The sequence below is a fragment of the Patella vulgata genome, chromosome 3, assembly GCF_932274485.2.
Source record: "Patella vulgata chromosome 3, xgPatVulg1.2, whole genome shotgun sequence".
In the NCBI taxonomy this organism is placed as follows: Eukaryota; Metazoa; Mollusca; class Gastropoda; family Patellidae; genus Patella; species Patella vulgata.
Window position 1 is genome coordinate 25815766 of NC_065881.2, and position 19489 is coordinate 25835254.

Genomic DNA, 19489 nt, shown 5'->3' on the forward strand with positions numbered 1-19489 from the left:
ACATGTCTGTTTTAGGACATGATAGAATTCTCTTTTTATTTCTTGTTATGTAATGTATGTATATTATGATTTCCTTGAGAAGTTTGTATCAAGGATAAGCAAATATTGGCAAACAGCCTTAGATATATTTGAATTTATTTACTGTTTTTGCTTTTACACATATTTGAGGTATTTGTGGTGCTATTAAATGTAATATAAGAAGAGATAAGAGTGACTATGAAGACCTGGTTATCCTGGGTGTCATTGTATTGAACTCTTCAGACTGATTGGATTCATGTGACAGGCTTTTTATATACTATTCCGAAACCCTGGTGGGGTTTCCATCGTTGGTCTCTTGGTGGGGTTTGCAAATTTGGTCTCTTGGTGGGGTTTGTGAATTTGTTACTAGGGGCGGTAGCTTGCTTTCTGGGGTTGTACAGAGGTTTAACAACTGATGGTTTAGATTGAAGTGCTAGTGTCCATAATTTTTTTGGTTGGTTTGTAACATTGTTACTTGTTATAACAATAAAGGGAGGCAACACCCGTTTGAGGATTATAAGGCTAAATATAAATCCAAAGTTGGAACTGTCAGGGGTAGAGAATTGTATAGCAAAAATAAAAATGGTTGGGGTGCCCAAGTTTAGATTTGTCGTTGATTTCATAAAGTATAGTAAACCCCACATAAGTGGAATCTTCACTGTACTTGGATAAGATTGTACGAAATACTTTCCAGGAAATTTTAGGATATTTTTCAAAGATGGCAACAAAACGGAAGTTATCTACTCTCACATACGAACAAAAGCTTGAAATGTGTCTTTGAATCAATTATTATCCGGCTCTTGCAGTTTATTTCTAACCAAGCTAAGATTGAATTTCGGTCTTTGGCTAACTCGAATCTTTGCTTAACTCGGATAAAATTGGTCAGTCCACTTAGATCTGACTTACTGTAGTTAGGTTTTTATGGAATCAACAACACATCTAAACTTGGGCACCCCAACCATTTTTATTTTTTCTATAAAATGTAGTTGAAATTGTTCATGTTATTTAGGACTGCTGAGATTTGGTCCTGTATTTGATAGTAGTATCAGTGCTGGACACAGGAGAGAAATTTAAGCTCCTTAAAGCTATAACTGAGAATGTGTACCAGGTATATTAGGTGTTCATTCATGTATTATTGTTATAGTTGATTTTATGCATATTATCTAATCATTCCATACTATTAATTTATAATTATTCTGTTCTTTTGTAATACTTACATATATAGTAGTAAATGTATTTCATTGAATCTACTCTTTTTTTTAATGTCCTTATAATGTCTAATATCTAATCATTCAATGCTATTACATTCTAATTATTCTGTTCTTTTGTCATACTTATAGTAGTAAATATATTTCATTGAATCTACTCTTTTTTTTTCTTTTTTTTTAATATCCGTATTTCATGCAGGAGAATGTTGTGGGTAATCTTGTCCTGGTATCCTTCCACTATTCTTATTGCAGGCTCTACAGATCAGTGTTTTAAGATTTTTACGCCTTGTAAAATTCAAAGTTGTGCAACGGTTTATAGGGTTGTATAGGGTGCATTGTATCACACGGTGATCTCTTAATTACTTAATCAATCCAGCCTATTATCAAAGATAATTCGGTTGAGTGGTAGATATGCATTCAGTACCCTATATTAATTTTGGAATTTGAATATTATTCACAATGTCTTGACGTCGAATTGGGCCTATTCCGACAGGTATGTCCGGAATATACGGTAAAACTTCTTTTGTATTGAAAAGCTGTGCTATTGTAAAATTAGACAAGGTGGGCAGTTATTAGAGCAGGGTGATTATTATATTATTACCTTGGATACAATATTAGCACTAGTTATTTTGTTCATAAAAGTAATGCAGCAGTTAAAGGGAAATAACTCTATTTTTCAAACAAATATCTACTTCCTATCAAAACAAAGACACATGGCAGTGTTGGTATGACAAAATCTGATCTGTACTTTAAGTGGCCTATCTATTTACTATCCAGTGACGTCTATTGTGTACCGTCTACCACATGATGATGAGGGCAGTAGGAGTGAACTGAAATATGAATAAGTTGTCTTTATACTAATAAAAAAAATGTGCGCTAGTATTGTTGATTATCCGAGTAGTGACAGTACTGAGGATGAAAATGAATCTTCCGCCGAGCCAGTATCCAGGCCTACTTCAAATGCAAGTGAAAGTACAGAGTCGACTAATAAGAGGAAAAGTTCAAATGAAATTCAATCCCCAGTAGAGATTAAAAGGTAAAATATTGTCTCCACAAGTAACAAATCAAACCATTCATTTTGCTTGTAGTTTTCAGTTTTAAAAAAAAAGTAGCTCCATTTATTTCCCCTACCCCCCAAAAAATGTTTTATATTTTAATAGATAAGCAAAATGACTATTTGTTAGCAATTGAACCATGCATATAACCTACAGCTCTTTTAGAGCAATACAGTAGGAAAACTGTTGAAAATTACGATAGAATTTTTAATTATGGTGTTGGCACACTACTCCTTTCTATTTTATGGCATAATGCTCAGCTCAGGATAGCCTACATGTAAGGCCTTCACATCTGCAATTCTTAATATATAGCTATAAGTGGAACATGGGTGTTAACTTACATGATTTAATACACGATTGGTACCTGCAATGCCTATACACAGGGATAATGTTGAAAAATTCTGCCTAAAGGAAAAACTAGACTGTGTATTGTTATGTGATCACTTTATGAATTGGTTGTAGTAGTCCTAATCTGGCCTATATTTTTGTAACAATGTCATTGTACAGTACATAGATTGGAACATGCAGGTTGGTCTCTACGGTGTGATTTATGGACTGTGAAATAACGTTTAATATTGTTGCAAGATTCCAGTAGCCATAGATGTTAAAAAAAGATATCATTGGATTAAAGTGATTGCAAATCGGACATTTATTTTCAGACAGAAGATAAAGAATATAAAGAAGAATTTGTTACCATTACCTGATTCTATACAAACAATGTTTAAAGATGACAAGAGACATGATGATGATAATAGTCAACATGGTGGAAGAATTAGATCTTTTCAACATGTGGCTGGAAACTGGGCAACATATGTTTATATTCCATGTAAGTCATTTTTAAATGTTGTCCCTTATTTTCAGGAAGTAATGTTTACTACAGATAAATAAATGACTTACAACACAAACAGATCCAGAAAGTTAAAGTTATTACCACTCACTTCGTAAATAAATTTTAACAGGTTGTCAGAGGAAAATAATTGCAGACCTTGGTCGTTTCATTTAGCATTGGTTTGGAAAAGCTTCTTGAAAAACTGTAGGTAATATTGATGATGTGGCAATATTGATACATATGATTTGATTTTTTTTTCAGTTCCTTCAGATGAAAGATTTGATGATTTTGTTCAAGAACTGATGACATGTCTTCAAGATTTAAAATTTGAGAAAATGTCTGATTACCATGTTAGTTTATCAAGAACTGTAACAATCAGGCATCACTGGATTGAATCACTTACACAATCTTTAAAAATCAAACTAATGAACTTTAATAGGTAAATAAATGCCAGTTAACTTATATACAATGTTTAAATAGCTGTGATAATAATGGTGGTGATAAAGGACTAATGCGCTAAGATAATAAAAATGAAAATAAGACAACTTGTCTGCGATATCACCCTGGGTTGAAGCGGACATTAAACACCAGATCAAAAGCAATTTAGTAATTGACATGGATGCCTGATTACATTATTGTTCATTGATTGTAAATAAGAATTGTTTTGGATTCTTTACATTGGTGTCTTATATTAAGGCACAAAGCAGGTTTCCCCTGATGCCTCCTCAGAAATTACCAACAATGGAGACCTGGAGTTTCGATTCATTTATATATCATTTCTGAATCACTAGATATTGACTCATACTTTTATGATAAATTTCAGATTTATATGTAGTACAGCAAATTTTAAATTTTATACAAATGATGAAAGAACAAGGTAAGTGTAATATTTTACAGGAATGTAAACACTGAGAATGTATACATTGTGTGTGGTTTATCTTCGGTATCAAAAGCTAATGTTGTTAATCTTTTTTTTTTCGTTCTCTCCTGCACATAGACCAAGAACATTGGATTTTTATGTGCTGGCATGATATATCATTGAATCAATATATAGCAATTCACCTACTCATGATTTGCATATTGAATCGTGAGACACTGAATCGATTTGTCACAATTATATTTTATGTTTTGTTGTTGCTTCAGTAAGTAACCTTTCACTCTTAATTATCCACATCACATATTATCAATAGGTACACAAGCACTCTTAAAATGTTTTGTTCCTTATTTTGATCCACATCAGTATCCTGATATAAAACAGTTTTATTTCTACAACTTCAGGTTTCGAGTTCACAAAACATTCTCAGAATTGAATTAAGAGTTTACTCAAAATTGTTCGCCTTATTTTAACTAAAATATAGCCCTTTATAAAACTTTTGTTGTTTTAATATATCAAATACATCAATAAGAAACTATGTGCAAAGTTTTGTGTTTGTGGATCAAAGATATTTCTCATAAACAGTGACTGAAAGTTTAGTAAATTCTTAACTTAAATCTGAGAATACTTTGTGAACTTGGGACCAGCAGGATTAAATTTTATCACCATCCATATCCTGTTGTATTCTTGGTAAATACTGACCCGGATATCAATCCTATGTAGCACCTGAATCACAATACGTATCATATCGTAACTGCAGTGGCAATACCCAGTACTAGAAAATACACAGTATGATGTATCAACATCTTCATTAGGCGGGTTGGCGCAGAACAGTTGCACATGAAAACCCATTCCAAATAAATGATATTTGTAATTGTGAAAATAACGTATTACCAATTATTACTGATAATATTTATATTTCAGAACATTTCTTAGTTTACAAGTGTCTGATTTGGGTGAGAAATTAAAACAACTGACATGTATAGTAGATGAAAGTTTTCAGGAATTTAATCTAGATAAATATTACAAGGTACATATACATAAATATATCTTTTTGCAGTGGGGGGGGGGGGATTAAGGCAAAGAGTAACACCTGCAGGGCTGGCAAATAAAATGTGATACTTTCTTGGTATAAAAGAAGACAGACAGAAACCCCAAGTTTTTTTCTGCCTTAAATTTCACATCTAACCAAAAGGATCAAATAAAAAGTCTATGTCTCTAAATGGTCTGGTAATAGTAGTGATAAGACACTAAATCTTATTGAATTTCCAAAACAGTCATGTGGTTATTTAGTCCATTGTCCCCATCCTCTGATCATATGGCCCCCCAGTCCATCTTGAAACCATACATTTGCACATAGAGAACCTGTTGCATAATATTAAATACTTCATTATTTTCCAATCTATTTTCTTTTTATTAGAATCCATCATATCATATAAGTATAGGCTGGTGTTTAGGGGATGTACTAAATAAAATAACTGACAGCAAACAATCAGAAATACAGGTGCAGTTATTACTTTTATATTTGATGTACTTTCACATTGTGTTGATTGGTTGCGAAAGGCAGGGCATATAAAGATCCCATGCTCTTTGGGTTTTAAAAGTGTTAATTTCATCTTAATAAAAGGATGTACCAGTATAACAATTAATTATGCTAATAACCCCCTGATTCATTCACTTTATATGATACATGCGTTTGTTGTTTGAGGTGTCTCTATATATTGTGTGTCTTGTCTGTAGGTTTATCTTGTGTAATTGTTTATGTGTGGTGCGGTCGTAATGTATTTACTACTATAGTTAATAATCCTTAAGTGGCATTTAGCGATTGGAAAACACATTAATAGAACACAATTTTTATGGGAAACAATCACTGGTTTATTCTAAAAGCACGATGTTTCGACAAGTATCCTCTTATCGTTATTGTGCTTGATAACGATAAGAGGATACTTGTCGAAACGTCGTGCTTTTAGAATAAACCAGTGATTGTTTCCCATAAAAATTGTGTTCTATTAATACTATAGTTAACTTGGCTGAACTACCAGTTATTGTGTATAGAGAAATGATATTTACATAAAATATCCTGTTAACATATACATTTGTATATTTGTAACCATATACTATATGACCCATGATATGTAAATGATATTTACATAAAATATCCTGTTAACATATATATTTGTAACCATATACTATATGAACCATGAACCGACTAAGTTCTATAATTGTCCAAAAAAACAAGCATGCCAACTTTCATGTGCATCATACTCCAATTTGTCTGCGATATCACGCTAGCTGAAAGTGGACATTACGCCCCATGAACAAACATACTCTGATCGGCAGTATGGAATCAGTATCAGGTTAAAGAAGTACAAGCATAGTATGGACCAGAAACTGAGCATGACGACATCAGCTATTTTGGAATTGGGACATTGTATTAACAGTCGATCAATGCACAATTGTCCAGATAACAAGCATGCCAAGTTTCATATGGATTGGAATTAAATTGGCTGTGCTTCGGGCTTATTTCAAAGAGCATGACCCCTAGAAGAAAAAGTACAGAGCATTGGGACCAGGTCCTGGTCCAAACTGACCTGTGTAAACTCTTTTACAGCATGTATGTTTGTTGCTTATTTTTCAGGATATGCTATCAAAATTTATAGTAGAAAATGAAGATTTATCTTATATAGATGTGCATGAAATAAAGTGTAAAACTGGTAATAAAGTTTTTACTTATCACATGTTAAACAGTTGATGTACCTTGATGTATAACTCATGATGAGGATGTGTTACAGTGATTGTCTTGGGGAAACACAAGGAACAGTGGGCTTAAGGACTGCCAGGAACCAGTGTATGAGAGTGGAATAATCACTTCCATGTTGATTTTGAACATGAATCATTCATATTTTGTGCAGGACAGAATGAGGAAACAGTCAGTGGACTTTTTTTAGGTGCCAGGAATACCAAGTTTCAGGAATACATTTAAATAATATGTTCTAACTAAAGATCTAAAAAAAAAAACCGATCTATATTTATATCTTTTATTTTTTATTATACAATGTGAAAAAAACCTTTGTTGTATATAATTAAAATGGTGGATAAATTATATTGAAAATGTCAATTATTTTGTTTTGTAATGTCTTTTCACTATCAATGAGATATTGATTTTAGTCTCTGTAGTCACGTTAATAATCAATTATATATCAGTATTACTTCAATTAGAGCACTTTCAAATTCAGTTCTTTTCTGAATGCATCCCATTCATTGCATTTCTCACTCAGATTGTATTCCATTTCTGGGACTTACACAGGCCCTTCAGCAATATTTACTGTCAACTGACTGATGTATACATGCGATCTTATCAGTGTATAATTTGTCCATTTATCCGTGGTTTATAACCATTTCATTACACTCTGTATACACGATGCACATGTCAATCGGAATATAACGTGACTGTATCTTCAATATGCGGTATAAATATTGTTTTGTCACCATTCATTACCTGCCACGTCATCGTCAGTGTGCGGTATGTGAATTCCATGCCTAGCTAACACGGCCGTCATTCGTAACTCAATTCTAGCCCGTAAAATACAGAATTCTGTTTCTTTTCTTGTACTATATTCTCTATACATTTCAATAACGGCATCACAACTTTGGTATCGTCTCTGCAAGCTATTTAATAACACCTCGTCCCCGTCGCGCACAGCTCTGTTAAGCCTTACTTCAATACCTTTCATACGATCTGTTAAAAGCAGGATTTGTTCACATGACCGTTGAAAACAGAAAGCTACGCGTTGGACCTCGTTGCTTAATTTCTTTAAACATGAAGTACAAGTGCCACAGGTAGAAGACGACGACATACTTGGGTTGAGGTATACCTATATATAAATACAATTTCCAAAAATGAGCCTGACCAAGGGCACGGCTTTTAAATTGTGCAGGCGGTGGTTGTATATTTATGTCATTACCACACATACCCGGATTAGGATTATCAATAGATTAACAATTTCCGCTTCACGCTACACCAGCAATGTGATTATTACAATACACACAAGTTTATTTGTATGTATTTATCAGTTTATTTCACTTACCATTGTTTTTATATCAATCTAAAATAAATCCGGAAACTGTTATTAATTGCGCTAGAGCAGTTACCAAAATCGAAGTTGAGTGTCACACGTTACGATCAACCAATCATATTTTATTTCTTAAACAAAAATTATTTGTGCATTTATATCTTTTAAAAACCAACGAAACAAGTCAGACCAGGTTAAGCCCCACGAACGAACGATGTCGGATTAAAATGGTTAATTTACTACTGGCTACAAATAATGTTTTTGTTATTAAACATTTTTATTATCTCTCTTTTTTTCATACATGTATATGTTCCGAAACAAATAAAAAAGACATGATAATAAAGAAATTGCTTTGGTATTGTCAGCCGGCATTGGCATTTTTTTTATTGTCCCCCGCCTTTCGAAGAAAGCTGGGGACTATTCAAATGGGTTTGTCCGTCTGTCTGTCTTCCGTCACACTTTTTGGGACATAATAACTCTCCTTCTAATTGACCTAGAATGTTCAAACTTGGTGTAGGTGTTTATTAGGCCAATGCCTTAATGGAGTTCAAAGATGAGCATTTTCTGCTTAGGGTAAGCAGAGATAAGCAGTTTGATTGGTTGATGCTTTGGGACACGATAGCTTTAGTTCTAATTAAGTGAGAGTGATGAAACTTGGTGAATAGTTTCATTACATCAATACCTTAACTAAGTTCGATAATGAGCATTTTCTGCTCAGAGTAAGTAGAGCGATAAGCAACTTGATTGGCCGAGACTTTGGAACACAATAGCTCTCTTTCTAATTGGGCTAGATTTTTCAAACTTGGTGTAGGTGTTTATTAGGTCAATGCCTTGATGGAGTTCGAAGATGAGAATTTTCTGCTTAGGGTAAGCAGAGATAAGCAATTTGATTGGTTGATGCATTGGGGCAATTTGATTGGTTGATGCATTGGGGCACAATGACTGGTTATAATTAAGTGAGAGTGATGATGTGGGACGCAATAGCTTTAGTTCAAATTAAGTGAGAAATGAAATGAAATGGGGTTTAACGTCCTACTGTTCTGCTCCTATGCTGGGCTAATTAATACGGGCATACGCCATACAGTGTGCTATGAGGGAAATTTTGCCCGGGCAGCGGCACTATCGCCTACTCTTATTTCGAATTCCAACTGCCGAGGGATCTTTTACGTGCATTCCAATGTATATACGGGACCTCGGCTTTTCGTCTCATCCGAAGGGCTAGACAGCTGTCCTTGCCAGGCCCTCCCTCCGTCTGGCATCGGCATCATTGACAAGGTTGAACCACGCCGGAAATTTTGGATGAACTTTCTCGGCCAATGCAGGGATCGAACACCCGACCTCCATGCTAGCGAGCCAGTGTCTTACCCACTTAGCCACGCGATTCCCTAAATTAAGTGAGAGCGAGGGCACTTGGTGTATAGTTTTATCACATCAAGACCTTGACTAAGTTCGATAATGAGCATTTTCTGCTCAGGGTAAGCAAAGCATTAAGCAATTAGACTGGTCGAGGCTTTGGAACACAATAACTCTCCTAATTGAGGTAGGATGTCCAAACTTGGTGTAGGCGTTCATTAGGTGAATGCCTTGATGGAGTTCGGTGATAAACATTGTCTGCTTACGGTAAGCAGAGATAAGCAATCTGATTGGTTGATGCATTGGGGCACAATGACTGGTTATAATTAAATAAGAGTGATGAAACTCGGAGTATAGATTCATCATATCATTACCTTGACTAAGTTCAATAATGATAATTTTCTGTTTAGGCCAAGGAGCGATAAGCAATTTGATTGGTCAAGACTTTTGAACATAACAACCCTGTTTTTAATTGAGGTAGAATGTTTAATCTTGATGTAGATGTTCATTAAAATGTCTTCACTGAGTCAATGATTAACATTTCAAGCTAAAGCTAAGCAGATCGAGCTAAGCAATTTCATTGGTCGATGCTTTGGAACAAGATAACTTTGATTATATCTGACAGAGAGTGATAGTTGATAATCAGTTTGATACTTTTAAAAAAAATAAATGTGCGATTAATCAATACGGGACATCAGCCCCACTGTTGGCTTGTTCATAACAAAATTATCAGTCTTCGACACATACGTCAAAAGTATTTTATATTACGGTGCCGAAATTTGAGGAATACATCGGCCAGCGATATTGAAAAATTACATTTATTCTTTTTAAAATTCTTTTTAAAAACAATTACTTGGCGTCCGAAAAACAACTTGTAGTAGTATGATTTATAATGAACTACAGTAGGTAGATACCCTTTAATCATAGATAGAAAATGTTGGACATTTAAATATTGGATACGTTTACGTAATACTGATATTAAGAGACTTTTGGCAAGGGGTATATTTCCCATCCGTATCGTCACATGTTACGTTGCGTCCATGTAGTTTTGGCATCAGTAGCTGAGCTGAGCTTAGTTCTATTACATCATGATTGCAGTGATCTAACAAGATCACCATCAGTAGTATTCAAGTGTCTAGTCTACAGTCGCTGAGCTAATAAATAGAATTTAATGTCGAATCTCATTAAAAAAGATCTTCGACTTTGACCCAACAGCAACTTTTGATTTCACTAATGTATCATTTCAAAAAGTTTATACCTCTTTTCCATAGAATCACATCATTTACAGATTTACTTAAGGCCCCACCCCCCTAAATTTAGCACGTAGATCAACCAACATGCAGACAGGGCGACCTTCGGTTATAGCCTATTTTTTTCACAAGTGGTCGGAACTAGAAACCGAACGTGGATGGTCCGGATCATCGTCTGTTCAAAGATGGCTGTCTCCATGGACATGGTGATGTCATTTTACTCTGCTTTAGACCTCGACCATAACTCAGAAAAAAACCCTTAAGCCCAGGGAGGTCTATACATCTCTCCATGGATGGAGGATAATGGATCGCTATACTATACAAATAATACTTTCATATAAAATTAAACTTGCGCGACTCAAATTAATTTTTAGAGAGAGAGAGAGAAATGGGGTTTAACGTCCACTCGACACAAGCTAGACCATTTCGGGACTAACACATGGTTTAATTTTATTTCAATAATTCGTTTGCGCGTATGGGTCTTTAGCAGTGGGAGGAAAGTGGAGGACCCCGAGAAAACCCACGAGGTTGGACAGGCGACCCTACTCCTTGTCACGTACAACCGAGGAATCGAAACCACGCCAGCTGACTCAATGACAGACCTCATGATACAGCGCGCACGTGCTAACCATTCGGTCATCCAACCCCCCAAATTAATTTTTAGAGACGACAAAATTCCTTGTAATTTGACTTTAATTTTTGCATAACTCAAATACTGAAATAATGCGTAATTATTAGACTTATATAGCAAATTCCGAATATCCGCGCATAATTTAAATATAGAAGTAGCCCGATACAATAAAATAGAACGTAATAAAGAAAATGCACATTTTGTAACCTGAAAGATACAGAAGAATAATTTCATTTTATTTTAAGCTGTCCTTGTTTTAATGATTTGCGTTATCAATTCATCAAACAAACTTTTTACGAAAACCGAATATATTCAAATTAATTCAATTATTAGGTACGACTTCAACATCAGAACTACGGAAATTAGGCATATTTCTTATTTCTGCCGATATAAAAAAAACCCACGCTATTGAATAATAATTAAATTTACCACAGCACCTGACCTAATTAGATTGTAATCTCTCTTTGATTGTTGCAGGTACATGGCCATTACTATGGTAATAATCTAGTTTATTTTCCCCGTTTTAAAGGCATGTTAGAAGATCAGAGAAAAAAATAAAATATAGGAAGATTTTATGCAGTTGAGGTGTACTGATTCTTCTTGTCATGTTTAAATCTTTGTATCCTATTTAAGCTATCAATTTAACACAGTTTATTTACCCCCCCCACACTTTTTTGTCTGTTCGTATTTACTTGCCATGTATATATTGTATGTATGTAATGTATTTGTGTATATGTTATCTGATGAGTCAGTAGAGAATTGAACAGGGAAGTTCGAAAGCAGGTCATTTTTAGTACAATAAGTATAGAGGTTGTAAATGGTTGTACTTTATTTCGAGTAGTCTACACATGAGTATGTGTATTTGTTTTGGACAAATTATCATCGTCGTGCGCTGTTTGTTTCGATAACATATCATGGTCTCCATTAGCTACGTGTTTCCTTAAAGGACAATATTGGTGCCAGGCATTATCACATATGTGATAGAGCTGGTAAAACACATTCAAAATATAATTTTAACACAGAGATCATTGCTACGATAGCTGAGTAATACAGGTTTCCTGAATCGGAAGTGACAAACGCCAAAGGAAAACACGAGTCATACCTCTATATAACTGACTGATGTGAGAACAGATACACGGCCGAATTTCTGCTCACTAATAATTCCTTCCAAGACCAAAAGTTGTTATATGGGACTGTCAGAGGATACCTGACAATTCAATAAAGTAATTGAATGTCATTAGATAAGAGAACACGAGAAAAATAGAAATAGTCCGTACATTCCCTTGTTTATATTCATTCTATACCTTATAAAAACATGGTAATGCACGGACTTTTTCTGTTATTCTTTCGTGTTCTCTTATCTAGTGGCAGTCAATTCTTTTTATGAATTGTCAGATATCCTCTCACAGTCTCACACAACAACTTTTGGTCTTGGAAGGAATTATTAGTGAGCAGAAATTCGGCCGTGTATCTGTTATCACTCGTCACACCAGTCAGTTATATATATATATATATATATATATAGAGGTATGACTCGTGTTTTTCTATTTTTCTTTCATGTTCTCTTATCTAGTGACAGTCAATTCTTTTTATGAATTGTCAGACATCCTCTCATAGTCTCACACAACAACTTTTGGTCTTGGAAGGAAATAGTAGTGAGCAGAAATTCGGCCGTGTATCTGTTATCACTCGTCACATCAGTCAGTTATATAGAGGTATGACTCGTGTTTTTATACGCCCACATTTTCATGTGGACGTATTATGCCGTCGCCCCTGTCCGTCCGTCCACAATTTGTTTGTGGACACTCTACAGGTCACAATTCTTATCCGATTTTGACGAAACTTGAAATATAGGTTTATCTCCAAAAGATCTCGGTTCCTTTCGATATTGGCATGTATCGGATCGAAACTTCATGGATTATGGCCCCTGTTTTACGAAAAATCACGTTTTTAGCTTGTGGACACTATAGAGGTCACAATTTTTATCCGATTTTGTTGAAACTTGAAATGTAAGTTTATAACCCAAGGATCTCGGTTCCTTTCGATATTCACGCATATCGAATTGTAATTTCCTGAATTATGGCCCTTGATTGTAGGTAAAAATTACTTTCTTGTTAGCTTGTTCTCTATCCATCTCTCGAAAATGTGGGCGTATCCTGCCTGGCAGCCGCTGGTTCTATTTTTCTTTCATGTTCTCTTATCTAGTGACAGTCAATTTTGTTTATGAATTGTCAGATATCCTTTTTACAGTCTCATACAACAACTTTTGGTCTTCGAGGGAATTATTAGTGAGCAGAAATTCGCCCATGTATCTGTTTTCATCCGTCACTTCAGTCAGCTATATAGAGGGATAACTCGTGTACGTTTTCCTTTTGCGTTCGTCACTTCCGGTTGTTGAAACATTGATTACTCATCTATCGTAGCAAGATCTCTGTGATAAAATAATATTTGGAACGTGTTTAACCAGTTCTATCACATATGTGATAATGACTGGCACCAATATTGTCATTTAAGTGCGATGAATAACCTAGTTAGGGATTGTTCGAAACAGTCATATGGGTAAGTGGGTAAGACGCTGGCTCGCTAGCCTGGAGGTCGGGTGTTCGATCCCTGCACTGGCCGAAAAAGTTAAATTCAGATTTTCCGACGTGGTTCTCCCTTGTCAGTGATGCAGGACGGAGGGCCTAACAAGGACAGCTGTCATCAGATGGGACGAAAAACCAAGGTCCCGTGTACACATTGGCGTGCACGTAAAAGATCCCTTGATAGTTGGAATTCGATATAAGAGTAGGCCGTAGTGCCGCTGTCCGGGCAAAATGTCCCTCTTAGCACACTGTATGGTGTATGCCCGTCTTCATTAGCCCAGTTCGGAGCAGAGCAGAACAGTAGGACGTTAAACCCCATTTCATTTCATTTCATTTCGTATGGAACCGTTTTGAAGTCGTACACTGATTTTTAGCGGAGTTAAACCTTGTAAATAGTTTATCGTTGTAAGAAATTGCCCACCTCGAAATTTTGAGTTGTGCATTCCGGGGGGTTGGATGGCTGAATGGTTAGCACGCGCGCGCTGTATCATAAAGTCTGTCATTGAGTCAACTGGCGTGGTTTTGAATCTCCGGTTGTACGCGCAAGCGAATTATTGAAATAAAATTAAGCAATATGTTAGTCCCGAAATGACCTTGTTTGTGTCGAGTGGACGTTAAACCCCATTTCTCTCTCTGTCTCTCTCTGTTGTGCATTCTACCGAAACCTTGTGAATATTTTACATGCCAGATAAGAAATTCTGAGTTTTGCACAAAGTTGTCTCTATTATTAAAAAACCCTGTAATTGCCCGACAGCCAGGTAAGAATCTGTTTGAATAGTGTGACTTTGTGGCGCATCATTTTCTGTGGAGTTACTGCCCCTGTCACCGAAACCTTGTAAACATCATACAGGTCTGGAGTTTTTAACATTTTATTTCCAAAATGCTGGGATTGTTCGGCAGGTTATAAAATGTATGATAACCACTCTAAAAACCAGCCTTTTTGAAAGTTATTGGTCTTTTGAATTACATAACACACTCTGGTGTTCTTGCTCCCTTTGACACAACTACTGATGAGCGTATATGTGTTGCCTTTTTAACTATTTATATACATAAAGGACTTATATTTATTTTTAATAATATAGTCTGTGATACTTGTTTTTATTTATGTATATAAATATATTTATGTGATATTGCTTTAATTTGTCTGGTCAAAAATCACCATGTGTTGGGCACCATTTAGCCCGGTTGGAGCTGACCTGCCATAAAACTCCATTTCATTTCATTTCGTTGCCTGATAATACTCTGTTAGATTTTTTTGAATTATATATGATAGGTAGAAATGGGCGATTCTTCCAGTTATCCCAATTTTTTGTAACAAGTATTTCGTTCGTATTGAACTCTTCAATATTTGGCGGGGTTGCCGGGGTTGTTTTACCGGGGTTTGGTATTATGGCGGGGTTCATGACTTTGCCAAATACCTGGGTTTGGTGTTACGGCGGGGTTCATGAGTTTGCCTAATACCGGGATTTGGTATTATGGCTGGGTTCATGAATATCCTAATGCTGGGTTTAGGTATGGTACAGGGTCGACGTGTCCGTCCTTTACCGGGGTTTCGGGCAAAGGCGGAGGACTAGTTTCGTTCGTATTGAACTCTTCAGACTGGTTGCATTGGGTGCCATGGGGAAAACAGGCCCGGGTAGGGTTTGGGGCCCGGGGGCTGAAAAAAGAAAGAGAAAAACAAAAAGTAGAGGGTGAAGAGTTAGTTGTTTATTAAGCCAAATATAAATGAAGAATGTGCAAGGTCTTGTTCGGTTAATTGGTAAGCAAGCGAAGGGTCTCGCTCGAGCTCTTCTTGCAGATTTTTTTGGATGTTAATTCGGAATAGTTGGTCAGTGGACGGGTTCCTGTCCCTCCATATGTCGCTACGGCTTGAGCATACTGTACCCATGTTTCCGCTACTAACTGGCTAGGGGAGACGTTGTTGTCCCAGTTTTGGAAACATGGGAAAGGTGCCCCTGACGGTGTGAGGTGGCGTGGGCTCTGGTAGCTGGTGGTAGCCACTGGCGAGGCAGATAACATGCGCAAGGTTTCCGAAGAAAAACTAATGGCCGGGTTGGTGGTAGGTAGATCTCCTATGGTAATAGAGACGGCCTCTTGCAGATGGTCTCGGTTATCGTTGAACGATCTAGGTGCTAAAGCACGGCTTGAGCATACTGTACCCATGTTTCCGCTACTAACTGGCTAGGGGAGACGTTGTTGTCCCAGTTTTGGAAACATGGGAAAGGTGCCCCTGACGGTGTGAGGTGGCGTGGGCTCTGGTAGCTGGTGGTAGCCACTGGCGAGGCAGATAACATGCGCAAGGTTTCCGAAGAAAAACTAATGGCCGGGTTGGTGGTAGGTAGATCTCCTATGGTAATAGAGACGGCCTCTTGCAGATGGTCTCGGTTATCGTTGAACGATCTAGGTGCTAAAGCACCCCTGCAATTGTGTTTTTTCAAATATTCATTCCTTCTATAGAGTTTACCGCAGAGGGTGCAGGTAAAACTAGGAGGTGTATGTTTCTCCTTAATGTGTCTAAGTAAGTGGCATTTCTTAGAGAGAACTTTCCAACAATGCTGACAGGCGTCCATGTTTGTAGAGAATTTGCTATGACCTCAGGAATCTGGCCTTCTATCCGTATATATATGCATACACCATACCGAACTAGACAATATTCTTTTTTTAAATTATATATTGTCTAGTTCGGTATGGTGTATGCATATATATACGATTAGAAGGTCAGATTCCTGTGCTATGAATTCGGGTATAGTATTACGACGTAACGTGTATGTGGCTGAACGTGGAATAGTGTAAAAAAAAGAGGTAGCACGGTGGCACCTAAGTTGGGGTTGGGAGGCTAAAAAAGATCCAAAGTTGGGACACCCAGTGAGGAGGGTTGTAAAACGAAGAAATTAAAAGGGGGATGGCCAAGTTCAGATTTTGTCGTTGATATCGTGTGGTTGAAAGGTTTTTAATCTTATAATCCAATTATTGAGCTAAATAATTCGACTACCAATAGGCCCACAATCGAACTACATTGGATTATAAGATTAAAAACCTTTCAACCACACGGTATCAACGACAAAATCTGAACTTGGGCATCCCCCTTTTAATTTCTTTGTTATATATAATATGGCTGATCAAAAAGATCATCGAATCCCACATTATATAAGCATTAATCATATTAGTTTTATGCCGTTTCTAAATACACAATAATTTCATCAAGGTGTGATATTGAAGTCTGCAAACGTTGGATATTGGCTATAATATACATTTACAAGATATTTTTGTTGTTTCTCCATAAAATTTTTAAAGACAAAAAATCCTGTAAAAACCTGGATATTTCCAAATGTTCAAATAGTTTGGGAGAACATCTGTTACCAGTAATTTGTCTTAAAGTTTTTCGGCAAATCTGCAGTAAACTATCAGGTGATTTAATTCTAGACGATATCAAATCGAAAAACTTTGTATCATCAATTTCCTTGAAGAGATGGCAGGGCGGTATTACTTTTAGGATTAAAGGGTCATGCCTAATATCATAGCCTGACGCTAAAAGTTTCAAAATCAACTTATGTTTCTGATTTTCGAGAAGGTCAACAAAAACCGAATCCAAGATTGAAGTACATGGATATTGACTTTGTCCATTGTGGTCGATGAGAATTTCCGCGGATTCCCAGTAACCATAAAGTAAAGCGCAATGAAATGGCGACTCTCCTGATACATTAGAAGCATTTATGTCTGCACCGTAATCCAGTAGAAGCTGAATACACTCCAATTTATTGTTTTTCACAGCTACATGTAAATATGTGTCATTGCTTTTATAGGAAATAATCCCACCTTCCTCCTCATAACAACGCACAGGTTCTACTCTTTTTCTTAAATCAACACCTAAAATGAATGATAAATAAACAGTTTTGATTATTTTTTTCTAAAAAGCAGGTACAGATTGTCTATCTGTCCCTGCCTCTCACCTATCAGGAAGTTTAATATCATCTTGATTTTGCCATATGAATTTTAATAGATTTTTGTATTTGGCTACCTCTTAAGGGTCTATTTAGCCCACAATTCATATATAAAAAATATCTACTATATCATTTTGAAAACCAAAGCAAAAGAACTGATACACTGGGTGGACAAGAGAGCTTTCAGGAATTCAAACATGGATATATTAATTTTATTTAAAAATTGAAAGAAATAATGCTCTGTTGTAATTCACTTAATATTATCTTATTATCTGTCCATAGATTATCTTTGTTTTGTAATAAAATAAAAAATGATAGCTTCATCATTGTGTTTTACCATTTTCTAGCAAAATAGAAACAATCTGTGTGCTGTTGGGTCCAGTACATTCCAATGCCCAACAAAGAGGCAGTGCATAGTGGATTTTTGATTCCGTTAATATCAACAGAACTCGCTCATTGACATCAAATCCATTTTTAATATACATCTGTAGCTGTAAATATTAAAGATATAAGTCTGACCAATAAAAGATATATCTTAAATTTATAACATGTTGGCAAAGCGATTTACTTAGACTTTTTTTTCGCACCTATTTCAAAATGTGTGTCTTACATATCTGTCAATTAACTGTCCCTAATTGCCTGTATACCTCAAAGATCTTCTTAACAAGGGAGTCACAGTGGCAAAATTTCCATCATAACACATGTTAAACCCCATTTCATTTTCTTCTTAACAATTTTAAACGCTGCTTGAAATGCCAAAATGTAAATCACTCCTATCTCCTCTAAAACAAGGACCAGTTCAAGTTTTGGTGTTATTATAAAAAATCTAAAAACAGAACTGTTCCGGAAAGCCTTTCTGTGATTATCTCATTTACCAATTTAAATATAGTCTATCTGTAACCTACCTGTACCCTGCTAATTTATTATTTTTTAAAATGTTATTATCTTGTTTTACCAAATATTTTAATTTCTTATAATATATTCTATCTACTGTATATTGTTTTACATTGTGCACTTATAATCATATATTTTTGTTTTGTACAAGCGCAACAGAGCAGCGCTTTACAAGCTTAATTGGTATTGACGCTATACAAGTTCAATAAATTTATTTAAAAATTTATAGATATGCCAACCAAAATTGAAACTGAAATGAAATTAAGATCAAATTTTAATTAGGCTGATATTGCAAATCTGACTTTCTAAAGTTTGTTTTTTATTATTATATTTTTTTTTGCTCATTCCTTGATTCATATAGCATAATAATGTTTAATTAAAGATTAATCAATCAATGAGGAAAACACTCCTTAGGGCAAGCTATCTATCAATAAATTACTCAAGAAGAACGAAAATTGTTAGCCTAGTTGGTTAATTACAATTTCACACTCAATTAAATCTGCCTAAAAATAAATCACCTGTTCACATTTACCTCCCTTGATTGCAGCCATCGCTTGCTGTTTTAGAATCAAACGCTCTCCTTTACTACCCGATCTTCGCTTTTTCTCTCTATTTAGGTGGGCGGTGGAACCGACAGCCATGTCTGTCATTATACAAGAAGATTAATTGATTCAAACTAAGGTTTGGCTAAAAATCCATAAAAATATCAAAACGAAGGAGCAGGTAACTCTTTGTTTACAACCATGATTTAACCTATTGACCCTTGGTTAATCCAATG

General features: G+C 35.7%; 1 protein-coding gene and 1 long non-coding RNA gene across 4 annotated transcripts; one reads left to right on the top strand and one right to left on the bottom strand.

Moving 5' to 3' along the window:
- Positions 1–1923: 1923 nt before the first annotated feature.
- LOC126816009 (U6 snRNA phosphodiesterase 1) lies at positions 1924–8370 on the top strand. 2 transcript variants are annotated; one of them, XM_050542138.2, is made up of 7 exons: positions 1924–2262; positions 2941–3107; positions 3372–3549; positions 3934–3987; positions 4909–5014; positions 5405–5488; positions 6623–8370. In XM_050542138.2, exons 1-7 carry the CDS (start codon positions 2096–2098, stop codon positions 6734–6736), a joined length of 870 nt encoding a protein of 289 aa, XP_050398095.1. In that variant the 5' UTR covers positions 1924–2095; the 3' UTR covers positions 6737–8370. The 2 variants fall into 2 exon arrangements, with proteins under 2 accessions (XP_050398095.1, XP_055955961.1); XM_056099986.1 differs by having other exon boundaries at positions 6733–8370.
- Positions 8371–15561: 7191 nt separating this feature from the next.
- LOC126814378 (uncharacterized) lies at positions 15562–19486 on the bottom strand. Of its 2 annotated transcripts, none has more exons than XR_008787463.1 (4): positions 19244–19486; positions 18155–18308; positions 15761–17743; positions 15562–15726 (listed from the first exon to the last, which is right to left on the bottom strand). It is a non-coding gene; the product is annotated as an uncharacterized LOC126814378 (long non-coding RNA). The 2 variants fall into 2 exon arrangements; XR_008787462.1 differs by having other exon boundaries at positions 19230–19486.
- Positions 19487–19489: the final 3 nt, after the last annotated feature.